Source organism: Xyrauchen texanus, chromosome 22, assembly GCF_025860055.1.
Source record: "Xyrauchen texanus isolate HMW12.3.18 chromosome 22, RBS_HiC_50CHRs, whole genome shotgun sequence".
NCBI classification, from domain to species: Eukaryota; Metazoa; Chordata; class Actinopteri; order Cypriniformes; family Catostomidae; genus Xyrauchen; species Xyrauchen texanus.
Window position 1 is genome coordinate 6,605,538 of NC_068297.1, and position 18,926 is coordinate 6,624,463.

General features: G+C 39.5%; 1 protein-coding gene across 7 annotated transcripts in view; it reads left to right on the forward strand.

Moving 5' to 3' along the window:
• The window catches only part of LOC127662255 (ral GTPase-activating protein subunit alpha-1-like), an 82,259-nt gene that overhangs the window by 14,129 nt on the left and 49,204 nt on the right, over positions 1-18,926 (forward strand). For 3 of the 7 annotated variants that reach the window (XM_052153375.1, XM_052153374.1, XM_052153378.1), the window contains exons 4-21: positions 117-174; positions 313-356; positions 564-741; positions 1,744-1,859; positions 2,829-2,967; positions 3,107-3,315; positions 4,217-4,462; positions 6,887-7,057; positions 8,238-8,345; positions 8,480-8,628; positions 9,185-9,308; positions 9,965-10,202; positions 10,492-10,656; positions 13,608-14,900; positions 17,396-17,520; positions 17,921-18,134; positions 18,223-18,399; positions 18,729-18,881. In XM_052153375.1, coding sequence (XP_052009335.1) covers positions 117-174; positions 313-356; positions 564-741; positions 1,744-1,859; positions 2,829-2,967; positions 3,107-3,315; positions 4,217-4,462; positions 6,887-7,057; positions 8,238-8,345; positions 8,480-8,628; positions 9,185-9,308; positions 9,965-10,202; positions 10,492-10,656; positions 13,608-14,900; positions 17,396-17,520; positions 17,921-18,134; positions 18,223-18,399; positions 18,729-18,881 — 3,907 coding nt within the window. Of the gene's footprint in view, positions 1-116; positions 175-312; positions 357-563; positions 742-1,743; positions 1,860-2,828; positions 2,968-3,106; positions 3,316-4,216; positions 4,463-6,886; positions 7,058-8,237; positions 8,346-8,479; positions 8,629-9,184; positions 9,309-9,964; positions 10,203-10,491; positions 10,657-11,706; positions 11,848-13,607; positions 14,901-17,395; positions 17,521-17,920; positions 18,135-18,222; positions 18,400-18,728; positions 18,882-18,926 lie in introns of all 7 variants that reach the window. The other 4 variants (XM_052153379.1, XM_052153380.1, XM_052153381.1 and 1 more) reach the window with 3 other exon arrangements.

Sequence of the window (18,926 nt, forward strand, 5' to 3'; positions counted from 1 at the left end):
CACATTTATTACACATTGTAATCACTTGTTGCCTTAAGTGGCATGTTGAAATGCTGTTATCAATAAACATTCATATGTAGATATTCTTCTGTCAAATTCATGCACTTCCATTGCAGAAAATCTTACAGCTGTTACCAGAGCGAATACAACGAAGATGGCAGTTCCACAGCATAGGTAATCCAATTTTCTTTATTCTGTACTTTTTGTGAGTACAAGCTTTCTATATTGTCCTTTCCATATTGTTTCAGATTGTCATCTGAAACAAGAACATGAACATAGATTTTCTGGTTAATCTATTTGTTTTCCTCATAGGTCTTATTTTGAAAAAACTACTAAACACTGGAAACTCCCTGAAGGTATGAACCAACCATCCATCCATCCATCCATCCATATTTCCTGCTGATCATTTCAATTGACTCTCGATTGTTGCGTTATGGAAGTTAAATGTGTTTCATGATGTTTCTTGTGTTCTACAGTAGTAGTTTTTGGGGATTTCATTTGTGATTCTTTATTGTGCATCCAGCTTGTGGTTTGCCTTTTTTGACTGTGGCCGTATCCTGTAGATCCGGAGGGAAGGAGTTCGTCTGTTTCTTCTTTGGATGCAAGCTCTGCAGCACAATGCCCCGAAAGAGCAGCTCTGGATCTTTGCCTGTCTGATTCCAGGATTCCCGGCACCTCAGTCTGAATTTGGCCCTCGCACCCTGGATAATCTGATCAGCCCTCCTTTAAACCTTCAAGAGTGTTAGTATTTATTCTGTATATCTACTGCTATCCCTCACTCCTTGACCATAGCTGTTTAAAGGGTCCATATTCTATACCTATTTTAGCATTTTAGCATTTTTTGTTTAACAGTTGTTGTAATTTTGTTTTACATTATCATATTTTACCCTCTCGCTGTCCTGTACACTGTCTTAACGTGGTGCAATGCGACAAGTTTCCAGTGGATAGCAACTTGTCTGTGTGACATGACACAATCACAGTCAATCAAAAGAATAATTTAGTTATGTGGATATGGTTTTTGAACCAATGAGAATTCACAAAGTGTAACTCTGCAGAAAATCTGGTTGTGGTACTGTTGTTATTTCATATATTGGAAGGTGGTCTCTCCTTTTCCTCTGCACTGAAGTCTGTTGGCAGTAGGATACACTGACCACCAAGAGAAACATAGAGAGTACCAAGGACCTGGGGCCAAAGCAGACCCAGATCTGACCGAGAACTCTGACATTACAGTCCAATTGCGCTTGTTTCTTTTCATGGTCGAAGCTGATTAAGACAAAAACTCAGATTTACATGGAAGATCGTTTATCGTTAATCATTTTGCAACTGATAAGGGCATTGTGTAAGAATGAAACGGGTTGTTTTTGCTATTATACCTTGAAGACATCTTTAATGTAAATGGCCTCTTATGACTGGCTAACCTCCTTGAATATGAAATGAGTAACAATGCCATCGCCAAGTTGTTGAATACTGAAAAGGCATTGATATGTAAGTGTTGGTGGTTTTATATTAATGTGTTCATGGTTCTGACTTCACAACCTTGAAGTCTCTGATTGAGCCATTTTTTTGCAGCTTAGTCTCAGAAAATATTCTAGGTGAACTGAGGAGGTTCTTTTTTTTTGTGACATTAAGAGTATGTCTGCATAGTACATTGAACTTACGAAAATTCAAAAGAGCAAAAATAGTCTTGTTTTTTTTTTTTTTAAAGTCCCCTTTCAGCGGTATATTTTCTGTCCATTCTTGCAGCTCAAGTGACTCCAGAGGAAATCAGTCCATTGGTGCCGCCCCAATCAGGAGATAAATCCCAGGAAGATCTCACTGGATATTTCTTGGAGGCTCTACTAAAATACATGGTAAACCAGGTACTCCCCTCCTCCTACTAACACTGCTGATGCTAACATGACTGCCGCAGACCCGACACTAGACCTGCTAGAGCATCTTATACGGCACAGACCCCTTGATCTGCATGCACTTGATGCAAGATACCCTTACTGCAATTGTATTTTGGACACTCACACTCTTACTTCATTGGCTGCCCTGTTCCTCTGCTTCACACAAGGACTGGCTGATATATTGGACATTTGCAATTTATGCGTGATGAGTTTGCTGGCTATATAAAATCAAGCGACATGACTTGCATAATGATTTTAATGGGATTTTGATTACGTGGTGTTTATATTTTTTAAAGTCCCTGTTATTATGCTAGTCTCGCAATCTTTCTTTATCTCGTAACTTGAGTTTGAAATGGTTATGTTTAAACTTCAAAGAAAACATAATTTTAGATTTGTTAAGTTCAGTTCCTTTCCGTGAATCAGTTCAAACTGTTAATTTAATCTATTTAAAACTGATTCAATAATTTGTTGGCGTCTTCACTTAAAAATGTTCACAAAACTTCTATGTTGCATTTTCGCAAACGTTTTAGTAATGTATGCTTTGTTATATATGCCAATATTACTATATATCGTTGTATTCATATAAATTAAATGATATAAATTAAAATGATTAGCCTAAATTTTAGGATATCAGTGAAACAATTTTAAATGTACCTGGCAATAACTGTTGATTTGGTTAAAATTATGGATTCTGATTTTAAATTCAAATATCCTTTTAATTTAATTCAAAACAAATATATATATATATATATATACACACACACACACACACACACACACACACCAATATTTGACTATACCGGCCAGTTCTACTTTACACCACCTACATGTACAATAGCACCACGCACTGCTTGACTCCATTGACCCACTGTCTTTCACGAAACACTATCAGGCTGCTTTGTCTGTGCTCAGCTTAGCTTATGCTCTGTTTTAATACAGGCCAAAAGTCTTGAGTGGAAGTGTAAGGAGAATCACGAGAAGGGTTTCGCCTTCCTGTTCACCAATTTCAAAAAGTATTACCTGCCCCATATCTTCCCCAACTTCTCCAAGGAGACCAGTTTGTACAATCCTATTCTTGGTAAGACTGTATTACAATGCAATCCTCCTTTATTTGAAAGTAAATAATACAATAAATCTGGTTGTTTTTGAGGATATTCAACTATTTATGCTGTGCCAACACCAGGTCTTATTTGGATTTGTGTCTTGTTTTATAATAGATGTTCCACCCATGAGACCAAAGCCTTACTACATAGTTGTTAAAAGAGACCCAGAGACCAATGAAGCCCTGTATTGCACTAAAGAGAACTTACTCAATGCCAGAGTCATATTTGTCCGCTGGCTGGTCTCCTTCTGGCTGGAGCCCAGGCCCAACACAGGAACGCACATCCCTGGCATAGAAGGAGAAAATGTGCCAAAGAACATCCAGGTCACAAAATACCTGTACAAGTTTCAATGAACCCCTTCTGTCATCATTTACTCACCATCATGACGTGCCAAACCTGTATGCATTTTCTTTCTTCCATAAAAATCAAAAGGACTTGTTTGGCAGAATTTTAGAGACAGACTGCCTCAGTCACCATTCAGTTTCATTCCACCTGTTTTTTTTCTCTCCATACAGTGAAAGTGAATAGTGTCTGAGGCTTACAATCTGCCAAATATTTTGTGTTACACAGAAGAAATTAATACAGGTTTTGACTTGAGGGTGAATAAATTATAGGATTTTAATGGAATAGTTCATCCAAAAATGAAAAATCTCTCAATTTTTAGAAGAATATCTCAGCAATATAGGTAAATGCAATGCAAGTGAATGTTGACCACTGTACATCTTGCCATTGCAGTGTTCTTGGAGATCATGATTTTAAGCTCGATTACATTTACTTGTGCCATTTAGTGTTCTGCGCATTAGTCAAGTTCTCGGAAGTGTAATCAAGCTTGAAATCATGATCGAGCCAAGAAACTGCTTTGATATTAATATTTATAGTGAAATATTACTTCCATGGGTTAAACCTCTGGAGTGGCATTGATTACTTTTATGCTGCCTTTAGGTTTTTTTTGGAGCTTCTAAGTTTTCCAAGTCACCACTCACTTGCATTGAATGGACTTACAGAGCTGAGATATTCTTCTAATAATCTCAGTTTGTGTTCTGCAGAAGAAAGAAAGACATACACATCTGAGACGGCATGAGGATGAGTGAATGAGGAGATCATTTTCATCTTTTGGTGAACTATTTCTTTAATGTATCTCTTTGAGTTGTTAATTAATTCAGCAGCATCCAAATAGCTGAACATTTTATTAACACACTTTTGCGATGCTGTGTGCTGTTTTAGAGAGCTGCAGCAGGCCTAGCTGCACGTAGTGAGGATTGTGGCCCAAGATCAGATGGTTTGGATGGTATAGGTGCTAGTGAACCCGAGCAGTCACACTCCAACACCAGCACACTGACTGAAAGAGAACCCAGCTCCTCTAGTCTCTGCAGCATGGATGAAGAACATCTCACCGATATCGAGGTTGTTCGACGGGTCCTGTGCTCCTCCAGAACCAATGTCAACTTCATCACAGAGATCTTTCGTCAGGTAACTCACCCAAGAGGACAAAGAGCTTTACATAATAGGAACTTGAAGTACTTTAACAAACCTAAACATCAATTTAAAGAGAAAGAAGTCTGAGCCATATTGAAGAAGTAGTGATGAGAGTGGTTCATTGTTCTGTTGTCAGGGATGTCTGTGTGCTATTGTGAGATGTATATTTGATAATGTTCACAAAGAGGAATCGTTATGTTTCCGAACATCACAGTTCTGTCAAAGTGCATGTTCAACATGAACAGACACTTCTGTTCCACATTGTGAAGTTCTCAAATAATGGCAAACCAACATTTAAAGGGCAGGGTGACCAATAAAATACTGATATACACAATACAGTGTCAAAAAAGAAATGCGCAAAATAGCTCAAATGAACACATTTTACACTATTTACTCAGAGTTCAGAAACAAATTGAACACAGAAAATATGCATTATCTTTTGTCAAGGCTCTTGGTTGAGTTGGAACTGACATAAGGGGAAGGCATATCACTAATCTCCCAGTCTCTAACCTTTGTTGTTGTGAACTGTAAGGAATTTACTGATTTTGAATTTAAAGGCACTGTATGTAATATTTTTACTGTACTAAATCATAAAAAGACAATAATATGTCATTAGAGAATTAGGAAACGTGCTAAGTTGAAATACTGGCTTCTCCGATAACAACGCTACAGCCAGTATATTCTACTTTGAAGTTTCCATTCCAGGCCAGAATTTCTGTTTATGTTTTGTCCTGTGTGATTCCGCCCACTGCCCACTCACCAATAGTATTTCAACAACAGCGGGTTGCCAGATTTGAACAAGTTTGTAGGCAAACAACACTGGGTTCTGCAGCCATGGAAGTTTGCAAACGAACTGGGTCAGGGATAACCGATTCCACCCGACCTAAAAAGCCTCACCATCCATCTAAAAACCACCATGACCAGAGGCATGGGAAAACGAGGATAAATATTGGAGATGCCTTTGGATGATGGATACTGCTTAAAGCCCAGAAATCCTTTAAAAACGGATGCCAAATTGGCTAATTTCCGTGTCAACATTCTGGCAACCCACATGACCTTCGAGTCTGCGGCGGGTAGACAACTCTCCAGTATTTTTAATTTGGACTGCAGTACCTATTTCAAATGCTTTTTGTCAATCTTACATATAGCACCTTTGAGAAACCTTTTGTTGGGAAGGCTTGGCTCATTTAATATTAATTAGGTTTTGTGAGTAGAAGCTCAAGGAACCATGCAACAATGGTGTGTCCTATGTACACTGTAATATTCATAAGCCACACTTTCACTATAATAGAATTCTAAATCTATTATATCTAAATGTGCTTCCTGGATTGCAAAGGGTACTTTTTATTATTTTACTAGTAAAGTAGGGATAGTAAGGGAGAGTTCACCCAAAAATGAAAATTCGTATAATTTACTCACTCTCATGCCATCCCAGATGTGTATGACTTTCTATCTTCACCAGAACACATTTGAAGAAAAATATCTCAGCTCAGTAGGTCCTTAAAATGCAAGTGGGTGGTGATCAGACCTTTTGAAGCTCCAAAAGTTAGCATAAACTTCATTGATACGACGCCAATATTTAGCATCGCTTCTGTCAGCAGCGGTATGTGCGTATGATGTAATTGCGCTGGCATGTTCATTCGAGAACTGACACAGGTGCATCACACCCAGAAGAGCAGCACAGTTTACAACTGAGTAGGAGGAATGCTGTACAGAAGTATCATTGGTTTTTGTTTAGATCTGTATTTGTGTCTGTTTGTTTTACACAATTGTGCGTTTGTGTGCTTATCCTGGATGTCTCAACTGTGAGAAAAATATGAGATTACGTCCGTAACATGCCATCACAAATACATCACATTTGAGACCACGTAAACTCATTAATTTGAATACATTAATTTAACCGCTGGAGTCGTAATGATGACATTTATGCTGACTGTCTGTGCTTTTTGGAGCTTCAGAAGTCTGATCCCCATCTACTTGCATTTTAAGGACCAACTGAGCGGAGACATTTTTCTTCAAATGTGTTCTGCTGAAAAACGAAACTCATACACACCTGGGATGGAATGCAGATGAGAACATGATAAGATCATTTTTATTTTTGGGTGAACTAATCCTTTCAGAAAATTGTTCCAGAACGGTTAACAACAGAACTGTGCGTCATGAAGTTTTTTGCTCCAGGTATTTAAGAATGGAACCGTTCTGAACCCAACTGGGTACCAAGCTCTTCTGTCCTCTGCAATGTGTTGGCCACAAGCCACAAACCTCTTTAGCTTTTAGAGCTACTAATAGAAACCCAAATGCAGAATGCTTTATGCAGCCAAAATAATTAATGTCTTTAGTCACTGATATCTAAGTATATGCTTTTACCTATACACTGATTCTGTCTGTGACTGCAAAAGAATGTGCTAAATTCCACAGGCATTTCTGTTGCCCATGTGTGAGGCTGCAGCCATGCGTAAGGTGGTGCGTGTGTATCAGGAGTGGATCTCGCTCCAGGATAAGCCAGTGTTTATGAGAGAACCAGAGGAAGACAGATTCTCTGGCCAGCTGGACTCCACCCATGAGCAAGGAGCTGATAAAGAGGAAGAGGTGAGATAACAGAATAATGTTGAAGCTGTTATTTCATGTTTTGCCTTTTCAGCCTGTTCCCTACACTGCAAAAACACATTTCCTTAATTAGTCTTTTTGTCTTGATTTCTAGTAAAAATATCTCAACATTCTTAAAACAAGATAAATTTACTTTACAATCAAAATGGCATAAGCTCTTTTGTCTCATTTCCAAAAAATCGAAGGGAGTTTATTTTTGGGGGCCTGGGCAGCTCAGTGAGTATTGATGCTGACTACAACACCTGGAGTCGCGAGTTCGAATCCAGGGCGTGCTGTGTGACTCCAGCCAGGTCTCCTATGCAACCAAATTGGCTCGGTTGCTAGGGAGGGTAGAGTCACATGGGGTATCCTCCTCGTGGTCGCTATAATGTGTGGTTCCCACCACGAGGACTTGGAGCGCATTGGGAATTGGGCATTCCAAATTGGGGAGAGAAAGAAAATCTTTATTGTACATTTTTATTACACCATTTTTTATTTAAAGCATAAAGTTTCTAGATTTCGTCAGATTTCTCTGAAAACAACACTTGATATCTTATACTATTTTGCTTGTCAAGTAAATATATCTTGTTTAATGAACTTTTAGATATTTTTACTGTAAAACAAGACAAAAATACTAATAAAAAATAAAAAGGATTTTTTGCTGTGTAGTTTCTTTGCATCAGATATATTTTTGTCCATATCTGTAATGGCCAGTATCAGGATACATTTTTAATTGTCCTGCTGAGTTTCTTGTTATTGTAAGGTGATAATAATTGGAACTATTCTTTCCATTTGAAACCGTATTGTCTTTTTTTGCCATGATATTAGATTATTAAAAATTCAGGTAAAACTATACATTTTAAATATTGATTGTAATTTTAGTTATTAGCTGTAATTATCGTCTCGTTATTTTTCAAGCTTTATATATCCATGCATTCGAATCAGACTGCTGTACCTATTTACCCGATAATGCTTTTTGTTTTGTCTATTATGACGTTTTTTGTCTGTCTCAGTTTGAACAATCCAGAAACGCAAGTATTTGAGGATTATGAATCTATGTAATCTCATTCCGTACCCAGAACATTATACAGTAAAGTTCTCCAAGTTGAAATGCAGTGTGGGTGCCAGTAACTTGTATAGGTACTTTGCTGAATCAATTTGTGACATGTTTGTGTCTGTGTAGGATATGGGGCTCAATGTGTCCGTTCACAAACAAAACCCTAATTGGTGCAGGAGTAAATCATCTGACACTGAAGTCCACGTGCATGCTGGTGTCCAGGCCACACTACAGGTAACCACAGTCCCAGCCCTTACATGTCATATTTTACTTGTTCTCCTGGTGATGCAGACACCGATTTAGTGGATCATTTGTGATAATTGCTTGCACTCTAGTCTCATCTACTCGTCATTATCCCTACCTCACAGGTTTTCATCACCAACTCCTCTAACGTCTTCCTTCTGGAGTCAGCCAATGAGATGAAGTCACTTCTGGAAGAACATGTCGACATGTGCAAGCGTGTGCTGAACATATACCGCAGTCTGGTCATGCATGAAACCATGAACCAGAAGACCTGGTATGACCACTGAATTAAATCTGCATAATCAGAATTGAGTTAAGACTGCATGAAATGAACAGTGCACATAATGAAAAAGAAAACTATTTACAAATTATCAGTATGTCATCAAAATTGTCATCAGTATGCATTCAATTTGAAATTCCTTTTAAACAAATTTTCTGCTGATATAAATCAAGGTCATGTGTGCTGGGAATATTAAGATTTACCAATAATACCATAGCCTGTACTGGCGACCTGTCCAGGGTGTCCCCCGCCTTTCGCCCAATGTTAGCTGGGATAGGCTCCAGCCCCCCGCGACCCTGTACACAGGATAAGCGGTTGACGATGGATGGATGGATGGATGGACCATAGCCTGTTTTCACAATCCAATCAAATGCCAATGGATAAAATCTTAGCCCACCCTAGAATATTTACTGCAAAATATCCTGTTTTTCTATGAAATGCATCACTTTACAGAAGTTAAATGCATTGTGAATGCTGTTGGTCTCTCTGGAATCTACTCTGGTTTATAATGAATTATAAGTGTGTGTGTGTGTGTGTGTGTGTGTCTCAGGGAGCAGATCCTGTTGGTGTTGCTGAGAGTAACAGAGTGTGTGATGAAGAGGCCTCCGTCCATCATGCCTCATGGGAAGAAGAGTAACACTTTATCAGGCCGACTGGCAGGGGCCATTTTTCAGGTGCCACCCACCAACACAGCACAACAGCCAGCGTGCAAAAGCCACCGTTTACAGTATCCACATTTTTATGTTGTTAAACGCTAATAAACTTTGACAGCCAAACCAGATTGTTCAGATGTCATGCATCATTACCGCTTAGTCTTGTAATGTGTAGGTATAAAACTTGTTTGATTATACTATCAATAGTACAATAAAAGGAAAGGATAATACAGGAAATGTTTACTTATTTGTCCCCTTGGGTAATATAAATAAGTTTAATAAATAATAAAATTATGTAATAAAAATTAGGCTAATCTGTTTTGTGACACTTTCATTTAAAAAAATAATTGTGATGTTTTCCCTTTAAATATCCATTATAGCATGCAAAAGCAATTAAATCTCTTGCAGACGTGTCTGCGAGAAAAGAAAAATGTGTTTCTCATTGGTTTCTTTTTTTTTTTCTTCGCGCTGTGCTGGTTAAGTCTGCCCACACTAAAATCTCATTGGTCCAAAACCCACCTCCACACAGCTGTATTTTAAAAATGTTATGTTCTTTTTATTTTGCTTTCACATACTTGATGCTGGAAGCCTGTTTAAAACACTAGTGTTAGCAAGTGGATACAAGTACTTTGCTACTACAATAGTTCATATTCAGTGTGGTCTTTCTCTTCGATCAGACTCTGATTGTGGCCTGGATCAAAGGGAATCTGAACGTGTACATCTCTCGAGAGCTGTGGGATGACCTGCTCTCTGTTCTCTCCTCTCTTACCTGTTGGGAAGAGCTGGTCACCGAATGGTCCCTAACCATGGAAACACTTACCAAGGTATTAGCACGCAACCTTTATAGTCTGGACCTGAACGAGCTACCTTTGGACAAACTCAGTGAGCAGAAACAGAAGAAACACAAAGGCAAAGGTGAGTTTATTAAATATAAAATACTTTCACACATGCACACAGAAAAGTTTGCTCAAAGCAAAGTGAACATTGTAGATTTTTTTTTTTCTGCCAACATGATAAACAACCTATGGTGGTACTCATATTGTAGAAGAAAGCATTCTGTAAACATTTTGTGAATTGTGAGGGGGAACAACTGAATTTGGGGTCTGACTCAAACAAATGTACCAAGTGTAAAAGCAACTTGCCAACTGCCCTCCCTCACTGTCATATGTAACATGATATATTTTATTTCTTTGGCAATATCTAGGAGGTGCCCATGAGGGGCAGAAAATCGCTGTGGATCGTTCATTCTCCAAAGGCTGGAGTCGAGACCCACCAGGCCAAGTGGCTGCTATGAGACAGCGCAGTGCCACCACAGCTGGCTCACCTGGCATAGAGAAGGCGAGGAGCATCGTCAGACAGAAGACAGTGGGTGAGTCTGGATACCAGACCCCTCCTCTTCTCTCTTCCTGTCAATCTAAAACTATTTTAATCAAGATATTTTAAAAGCCACAGCCTTGGATGGTGATTTTATCTGAATGACTCTGTTATACTGGTATAAAAAATAAATAAAGATGAGCTAAGATGAGATATTTACAAGGAGAGAAAATGACAGGTTGAAATTTATCTCCTTTCTTGGGCTGCACCCCAGTCTGCATACTTCTACTTCTGCACTATTAGTATGCACTTCAATAATCACTAGAAATGATGTAGTAACAATAGTACAGGAACATACAAAAAGTTCATAAAATTGTCTTGATACCACAGACTCCTTTTTGGGGTCCTGTTTGAGTTAAAGTATATTTAAATGAATGATACATTTAAGGAAATACTTTCAAGGAATAGTTTGCCCAAATATTTAAATTCTATCATAATTTACTCGCCCTCATGCCATAGCAGATGTTTATGACTTTTTTCTTCTGCAGAATACAAACAATGGTTTTTAGAAGAATATCTCAACTCTGTAGGTACATACAATGCACGTGATACAAACTTTGAAGCTCTAAAAAGCAAATATAGGCAGCATAAAATTAATCCATACAGACCAAGATGAAACTCCTTTTTCACTATAAATCTTGACATCAGCAGTCTACTTGGTGATAATGATTTAAAGCTTGATTACACTTCCTGGCACTATCTAGTGCATCTAGTGCTTTTATTAAGTTTTTCTCCTCATGAATATTAATTCTAGATTTTACATAAATATGATGTTTGTGTATGTAGTCAGTGCTGTTTTGACATGCACTGGATTACGTAAAGCAAATGCACTTATTTACTTCCACTCTTTTTTATAATGCTCACTGCTTTCTGCCATCACTCTCTCTCTTTTTCTCTACCCTCTTTCAACATGTCTTTCTCTTCCCTAACACCTCCTGTTCTGTTCATCCATTACTCCTTATGTCTCTTTCAACCCCACTTATATCTCGCTTTCCTTCTTGTTGTCTTTTCTCTTTTTCTCTCTCTCTGGGTGTGTGTGTTGTAGCTCTGCGTAGTTGCTCTACGGGGGACAGTCTGCTGTCCTCAGCCTTTATTCGCAGTGCTAAAAGTGCACCTGTCCTAATCCACCCTGTACACCCTCTCCTGCCTGACTCTGTCCTCACTCCTCTAGCTGACGAGCTGTCAGGTAGAGCCCTTTACACTCGTATCGGCACTCTCGCCTCTGATTGAGTCCACGGCCCATGATTTTGCATGTATATTTATAGTATGTGTGTCTATATATGCACTTCCTGTAGAAAGCAGTCCCACCTCCTCCTTTAGGTAATGTGTATACATGGTGGTTCTTATTTAATAGACCTAGTAATTTGTATGTGTAGTGGTTTTCTCTGTAGACGTGAATGTGTTTGTGTGAGTGAAATGTGCAAGAATTTTTTATTTGTCCTTTTCATTATTATTGCTTGAAAGCTGCTCTATGTGAATTTATAGCCACATCTGCACTAATATGTTTTTGTTCGAAAACAAATTGATTTTGCTACGTTTGCACATCTCATCCAAACTGGAACAGTGTTTTCCTCCCCCTAAAATGAAGACTTTTGAAAACCCTCTTCAGCAGTGCATACTTTGGAAAACGATTATTTAAGGAAACAGAAAAGAGAGTTTTCAACTAAAAACATATTGGTGTGTATGTGGCCTATGTAAACTGTCAAGAAATGTCCTGGTCAGATTTCATCCCAAAATTAAAATGGAAAGAAATATTAATCTTTTGCATAAATACAATAAAGGTTTTTCTTTACAATTACATAGATTCTTGCAAATAAATAAATAATTAGTTTAAATGTATATAGTACTGTTAATGTATGCTTTATAATAGTGTTTATGGCACTGAATTTAATATATGCTACTTTTAATCATTTTCAGTACTGTAATACAATTCATTTTTTCCTATGGTACTGAGATTTAAGTGGGCAAATGTGCTTAATAATCATGAAAATTATTCCACAATACAAACATTTACCTAATAATTGGCTTCATTTATATGCAATATATATTGTTTTGGGCTTGGGAGTGATGTTACCTGGGCATTTCTTCATAAGATTCACCCAGTGATCCTTTTGAATCCCTCATGTGTGTTTGTATCTGTGACTGATAGTCTCTTTACCCTTGTTAATTGTAGTATTATTCCTCTTGCACTTTACATCACCTCTAAACATTTTTTATTTTTATTCAGTGGTAGAGTAGTATTGTACTTTAATATAGTGTAGTACAGTAGAACCCCTCTTCACACACAGATCTTTTGAGAAAAACATGCTCTACAAGTTTACCTTTTGTCTGCATTTTTTGGCTATCAAGTTTGTATGGATGGTTAGATATCTATCGGGTAAAATAACAAAATGGAAAAAATAAGTGTTTCCCTTTTCTTGTTTGATATGAGTTTCAGTTTGTTTATTTTTTGTGTTTTAATCATGCATGTATTTAGCATGTACAGTGGTGTTGTACATGGATCAGTTCATATTGTAATACCTACTTGGTTTTACATCACCTTATAGGTATCTGAAATTACAAGTATATACTTTAATTGCTTGTTACTTAAAGGGCTAGTTCACCTAAAATTTTAAATGCTGTCATAAATTAATCACCCTCATAATTATGTCACCAGCATGTTTTTCCAAGCCTGTATGACTTTTTTTTTTTCTTCTTCTGTGGAACATAAAACCAGATGTTTCTAGCTGCAGCCAGCATTCCCTTTCATTGCATTTTTTTCTGTACAATGAAAGTGATTGTGATTGAGGCTAAGTCATAGATGTTTGGAACAACATTAGGTAGAGTAATGATTATAAAAAAGGTTAATTCTTAGGTAACTTTTTCCTTTAACAAAAGGTATCTATGCCTAAACACACTTCTTGTATCCTTAAGCACATGCTGATTGTCATTTCTCTTCATGTTTAGACATGGAGGAACCTTCTATGGCCCCGCGTGGGCCGCGGATTCGCCACTGCTCTCAGAGTGAGGAAACTCCATCGTCAGAGGTTTTCTCCTCTTCCGGAGACCTGGAACAGCCCCCTCTGCCCCGTAGCAGCAGCGCCTCTGACATCATAGAGCCCTTCATCACTGAGCGGGTCAAAGGTGCAGTTCCTGTCTCTGACAATCCCTCTAACTCCACCCAGTTTACCACCACTGCCAACTCCCCCCACTGCTCACCGTCCCCACACCAGTTCACTGACCCACACCCACCCCCTGACAGCCAGGCATCCCTGGAGGTGGGCGAAAGCATCTATGACCATCTCTGCCAGATGCCAGGGCAGCAACCCCCCTTTATCGCTAATTGGTCCTGTCCAGCTGCAGCACAGACCAATCAGATCGAGGGAGAAGGCGAAGAGGACGTCTTCAGCGCTTTCAGGGAGTTTTGTAGCAGGGAGAACATGGTAGGCAAAATTGGGGAGTTTGGGGAGAAAATTGAGGCAGGTGCAGATAGTAGACATGTGCCGTTCATGGAAAGTAGGGATTGGGTGTTAGAATGGGATCGAGAAATGGAACAAAGCGAAAAGTGTTTTTATGAGTGCTTAGAGCAGTGCGATTGGGATTTGAGTCTTACGCAGAAATGTTCTAGCACGGAGGGTCCAGTAGAGGACAGGAAAGCCACACATTTACACCGTCAGAATGCTACGGACAGGGCTAGTGAAAGCGAACACAGCCCACCGCCATCCCAGCTTGCATCGAGGCCTAAGCTCTCCAATCCTGACCCCAAAAAGCGGCACAGCGGTGGGGTCCATGTCATTTTCCGCCCGTCCACGGAATCTGTGCAGTTTCACAACCCCCTGGATCCCAAAGAGGCTCACTGGAAGACACGGCTTCGCCGTCTCGGCCACTTTAGCAGCCACTCGGTTGGGGGAAGTGGGGCAGCGGCGAAGGTCAGAGAGGGCGTGGGGGAAGGGGTCGCCTGTTGCGAAACTGTGGAGCGGGATCGAGGCTCTATCAGCGGGGCTAGACGTGGCCGTCTTGGCCGCCCGTCTCTCCGCCCGCGGGGTTCCCGCTCCAGATCTCAGGAATCAGGGTGTAGCCCCTCACGGCAGCAGCAAGTGGCACTGTTGGGTGGGGTGTATAAGTCTATGATTCATGCTCTCTCCAAACCCAAGGCCCAGGCGGTGTCGCCCCAGCACCAAGGCAAAACACCCGCCTCTGAGGCACACCTTAAGGACCTGTACGCTCACCTAATGGGCTATTTTGGAAGAAAAATCTCAGGTGAGCACTCAATAGGCTTGATTCCCTCTCACAACTTGGAAGACATGAAAAAATGCACCTGTCCGGTTTCCCTTTTTTCTTTTCTTGTGACTGTTTGATTTTTGCTGAATGCGGATTGAATTGAAGCCTCTTTTTGTATTTTCTTTTCAAGTAGCTCAATTCCAAAAAACAGACTCCCAAAATACCAACGATCCCCCACCTGTGGGACGGCTTCCCCTCCTCCTCAAGCTTCTGGGACCTAATCTCTGCTGCCCCTCTTCCCCTGGATGCTGCATGCGACCTCATGCCTACCTCCCCACCCTCTCTCAATCTCTCACATACATAAACATACATGTTCACACATTCACATTTGCACACACTTAATATCTGAACTCTGAAGAGATGAACATATGTTTTCTAATCTAATATTATGTATTCTAACCTATGTGATTATTAATATTGTCATTTCAGCATACAGAAAATATCCAGCCAAAGGAAATATACAAGTTATTTCTACACAAGTTAAGCTCTATTAACAATATCTGTATCATGCTGTCAATAAGTTTGTAAAAACTAACATAAATCACATTTACGGTACTGCACTTTCAATGGAAATCTATTATAATCATTTAAATGCACACAGTTCGAAGTATACTGGCAAAACTGGAGATCAATGAAAAATTGCTTACAAACTTTAATAGCAAAATGAAAATCTTTCAACTCATTATGAGACCATGTGAAGCCAGTTAAGTGGTAACTAAGTACTAGGATACCACAAAATGTCCTTAAATCTCTTAAAAACTGTCCTTAAAGCTCTTAATGGAGCACCCACGGGAGTTTGTAAACTCCACCCACAGGAAGTATCATCTATAAAAGTAGGTCCTCTGCTAAAAGAACAATCTAGACAACATCACCAAAGCTCATTACAGATGTTTTTCCATGAAAAAATGTTAGCAATTTGAAATGATAATTTCTGCTTTTAAACCCTCTGGAATGGATTGCCTGATAGACTTTCATTATAAGTGCATAACTGTAAACACGATTTCTGTTTGTTTTCACAAATTGAGTCAACATTATTGTCTCTGTAATCTGGTTATAATGTCACATATGTGGTTGATAGAGCTTAACTTGGACTCTGAATTTTCTTAGTTTATGTTGCAGGCACTTTTTTGGGGGGAGTCTGCCAGTAGATGGCAGCACTTTCCCTTTGAAGAGTACTGTGTTAGGGTTCGCCTTGTCTTGTGATGGCGAAAAGATTACATTATTTGAGTGTTACATGGCGAAAAGATTACATTATTTGAGTGTTACAGTTTGATTGTGCAAGCTATTAGTAAATCAGGCCATCATAACTTGTCACAGCTTGTAGTTTGAACTAACTAAGGCTGTGTTTCCCAAAGGCATCGTAAACCTAAGTAGATCATAGGTGTAATTGGTGCCAATGGACTCTACGATCAACTTAAGCTTGCATGATTTCAGGAAATGCAGCCTAGACCTCTAGCAGTATACAAAGCTCAAGACACAGACTCCACCATGCATCTTATCAGAGAGCTGCCGTGGTGTTTAATTTTTAACCAGTGCTCCCTAACTCTGCTTTTTGAGATGAAGGCTGTCTTGTCTTACTGTGGGTGGCTCCTTTAACATACTCACTGCTATCTCACTTTAACCACAGTCGCCATAATGGCTACTAACTCCTAGGTTTGGACTTCCAGGGTTTGCTCTCTCTGTCTTTCTGTCTGTCTCTGTTTGGGGTGAGTAACTGCATCGCTTCACTGGATGAAATCAGTTTTGTGGTTGGCCTCCATTATGGATTTTGTTTTTTCTGTGTGTTCTGGTTGTTTATTTTTGTAATGTTTAAGGACTCTATTGTGTTTCAAGTACAATAGTGTTGAGTTTTTACTCCCCTCATTCTCATTATAACAAGCACATTTTGAAGGCTTGTTGAAGTCGTAGATTTGTGACAGCTTTTTCTATCGTTCACCCCCAGGGTTATTCATTTTTACAGTAATGTATATGTAATGACTGCTTTCCTACCAAAGAGATTTATGATGTAGGTAGTTGATATAGTTATGACATTTTCCATGAACCTTTTTTATTCAACATGTAGACACACTGCAGGACACTGCTGAAATTGCTTGAAACTTTCATATCAACTACCAATTTAATTTGAATGGGTTGTCACAATATACTGTAATTAATGCCTTTAAATCAATTACTATTTTTAATGTCAAAGAAGATGCTAAAAAGAAACTAAAGCTTGAGAGTAAAAAACTCATGGCACTATTGTAAAGTTGAATTTATTTTCTCACTGTCCCCAAACTAAAATATACTAATTAAGAATTATTTTCAAGAGTTGTATACAGAAGCAAAAGTCACTATTTAGAGGAAATCAGTCAGTTAATGTCACTCTACTTGGTCATTTGTGCTTGCCCTATATGTTCTGTGTGGCCAGTGTCATCCTCTGTTCTCATCTAAGTTACTGACAAGGATTTTGTGCCTGTTGTGTATCTGAAACATAGCCAATAAAGATGAGCTGTCACCAAAAATGAGGCCCATGTCCAATGATGCTGGCAGCAGCAACCCAAACGTCAGCGACCTCATGGATGAGTTCATCCAGGAGAGACTGAGAGCCAGGGGAACCTCTGTATGTCTACACTACACAGTATATTTGGTTAACTGACCGTTTTATGCTTCTGTTCAATCGTAACACATCCAAATAATAGAGTTGTTCATTCTGGTCCAGAAATGTAATTGTGCACACATGGGGCCTGCTAAATAAGTATTCAAGAATTTAAAGACAACTTGAAAAACTATTCGCAACACACTTAACTTCTGTAATATGGTGGTATTCTGAGTGCGACAGAATATTCAGCAGGACGGGGCCTGATTTTATACATCAACCTTGTATTTACATTTTGATGATTTTCATTATAAAAGTAAACCTTTAGAATAACTAATAATTTTCTTTCAAGTAACATGCACAAATGTATCATATATAATAAGACCATAGACATCAGTGTTGTCAATGTGTTTGCCATTATCAGGGCATGACCAGACGTGGCAGTAGCCCAGGCAGTCTTGAGATCCCCAAAGATCTGCCGGAGCTCCTGAACCGTCAGAATGTCACGCGACCTGCAGACGACCCTGGTGTGCCCTCTGAGTGGACTTCACCAGCTAGTGCCAGTGGAAGTGACCTCGTAAGCTCAGACAGCCAATCAGAATCCTTCAACGCGTTTCAGTATGACAACAAGTTTGAAAGTAAGTGCATTAACAGGTTTAATTGAGCTGACCGAGACAATCCATAAGGCTGTGTTTAAAAGCTGACAATGTGTGTATTTGTCTACAGATTTCAGTTTCAATCCTGAGTCGTGTGCTCTGGGCTCGGTGGGTCAGGATAGTTTGGGAGGAGCAGGGCACACCGCAGAGGAACAGGAGCTGTCTAGCCTCACCACACTGCATATTGACTCCGAGACCAGCAGCCTCAGCCAGCATGGCCTATCTGCTGACACCGTCACCATTGCTGGTACATTCTCTCACTCACATAACTTATGTGGCCTAGTGGTTGAAGATCTAGGGTGGTATTTGAAAGGTTTTCCTTCTCCAAAAGTTTGATGTAGTTGGTAAGTGGAACAAGGACCATCCCTCTGGGGCTGCTTGGATTGTGTGTTTTCCTTAAAGGCCAAAATAAGCCCATTGCTTGCTTGTCCGGAGATCAAACCAGGGCTGGTAAATAAAAGGTTACTAAGCTTTAACAACTGCACCACCAACAAGCTGCTGTTGTATAGTCATACATGTGCTGTGAAATGCCTCTGTGTTGATATCTGAGAGATGATGCCCTTGATATTTCCTCAGGTTCAGAGAGTGCGTCCCCAATGCACTCGCTAGGAGGTTCTCGATCACAGACGCCGTCCCCTGCCACACTAACAACAGAACATGTCCAGCATAAAGACCTGCAGCTGGATGAGAAAATGCACCACTCAGTCCTTCAGACCCCCGATGACCTCGGTAATGTCCCAGTTGTTTTGGAAAAACATCACACTGTCACTGTTT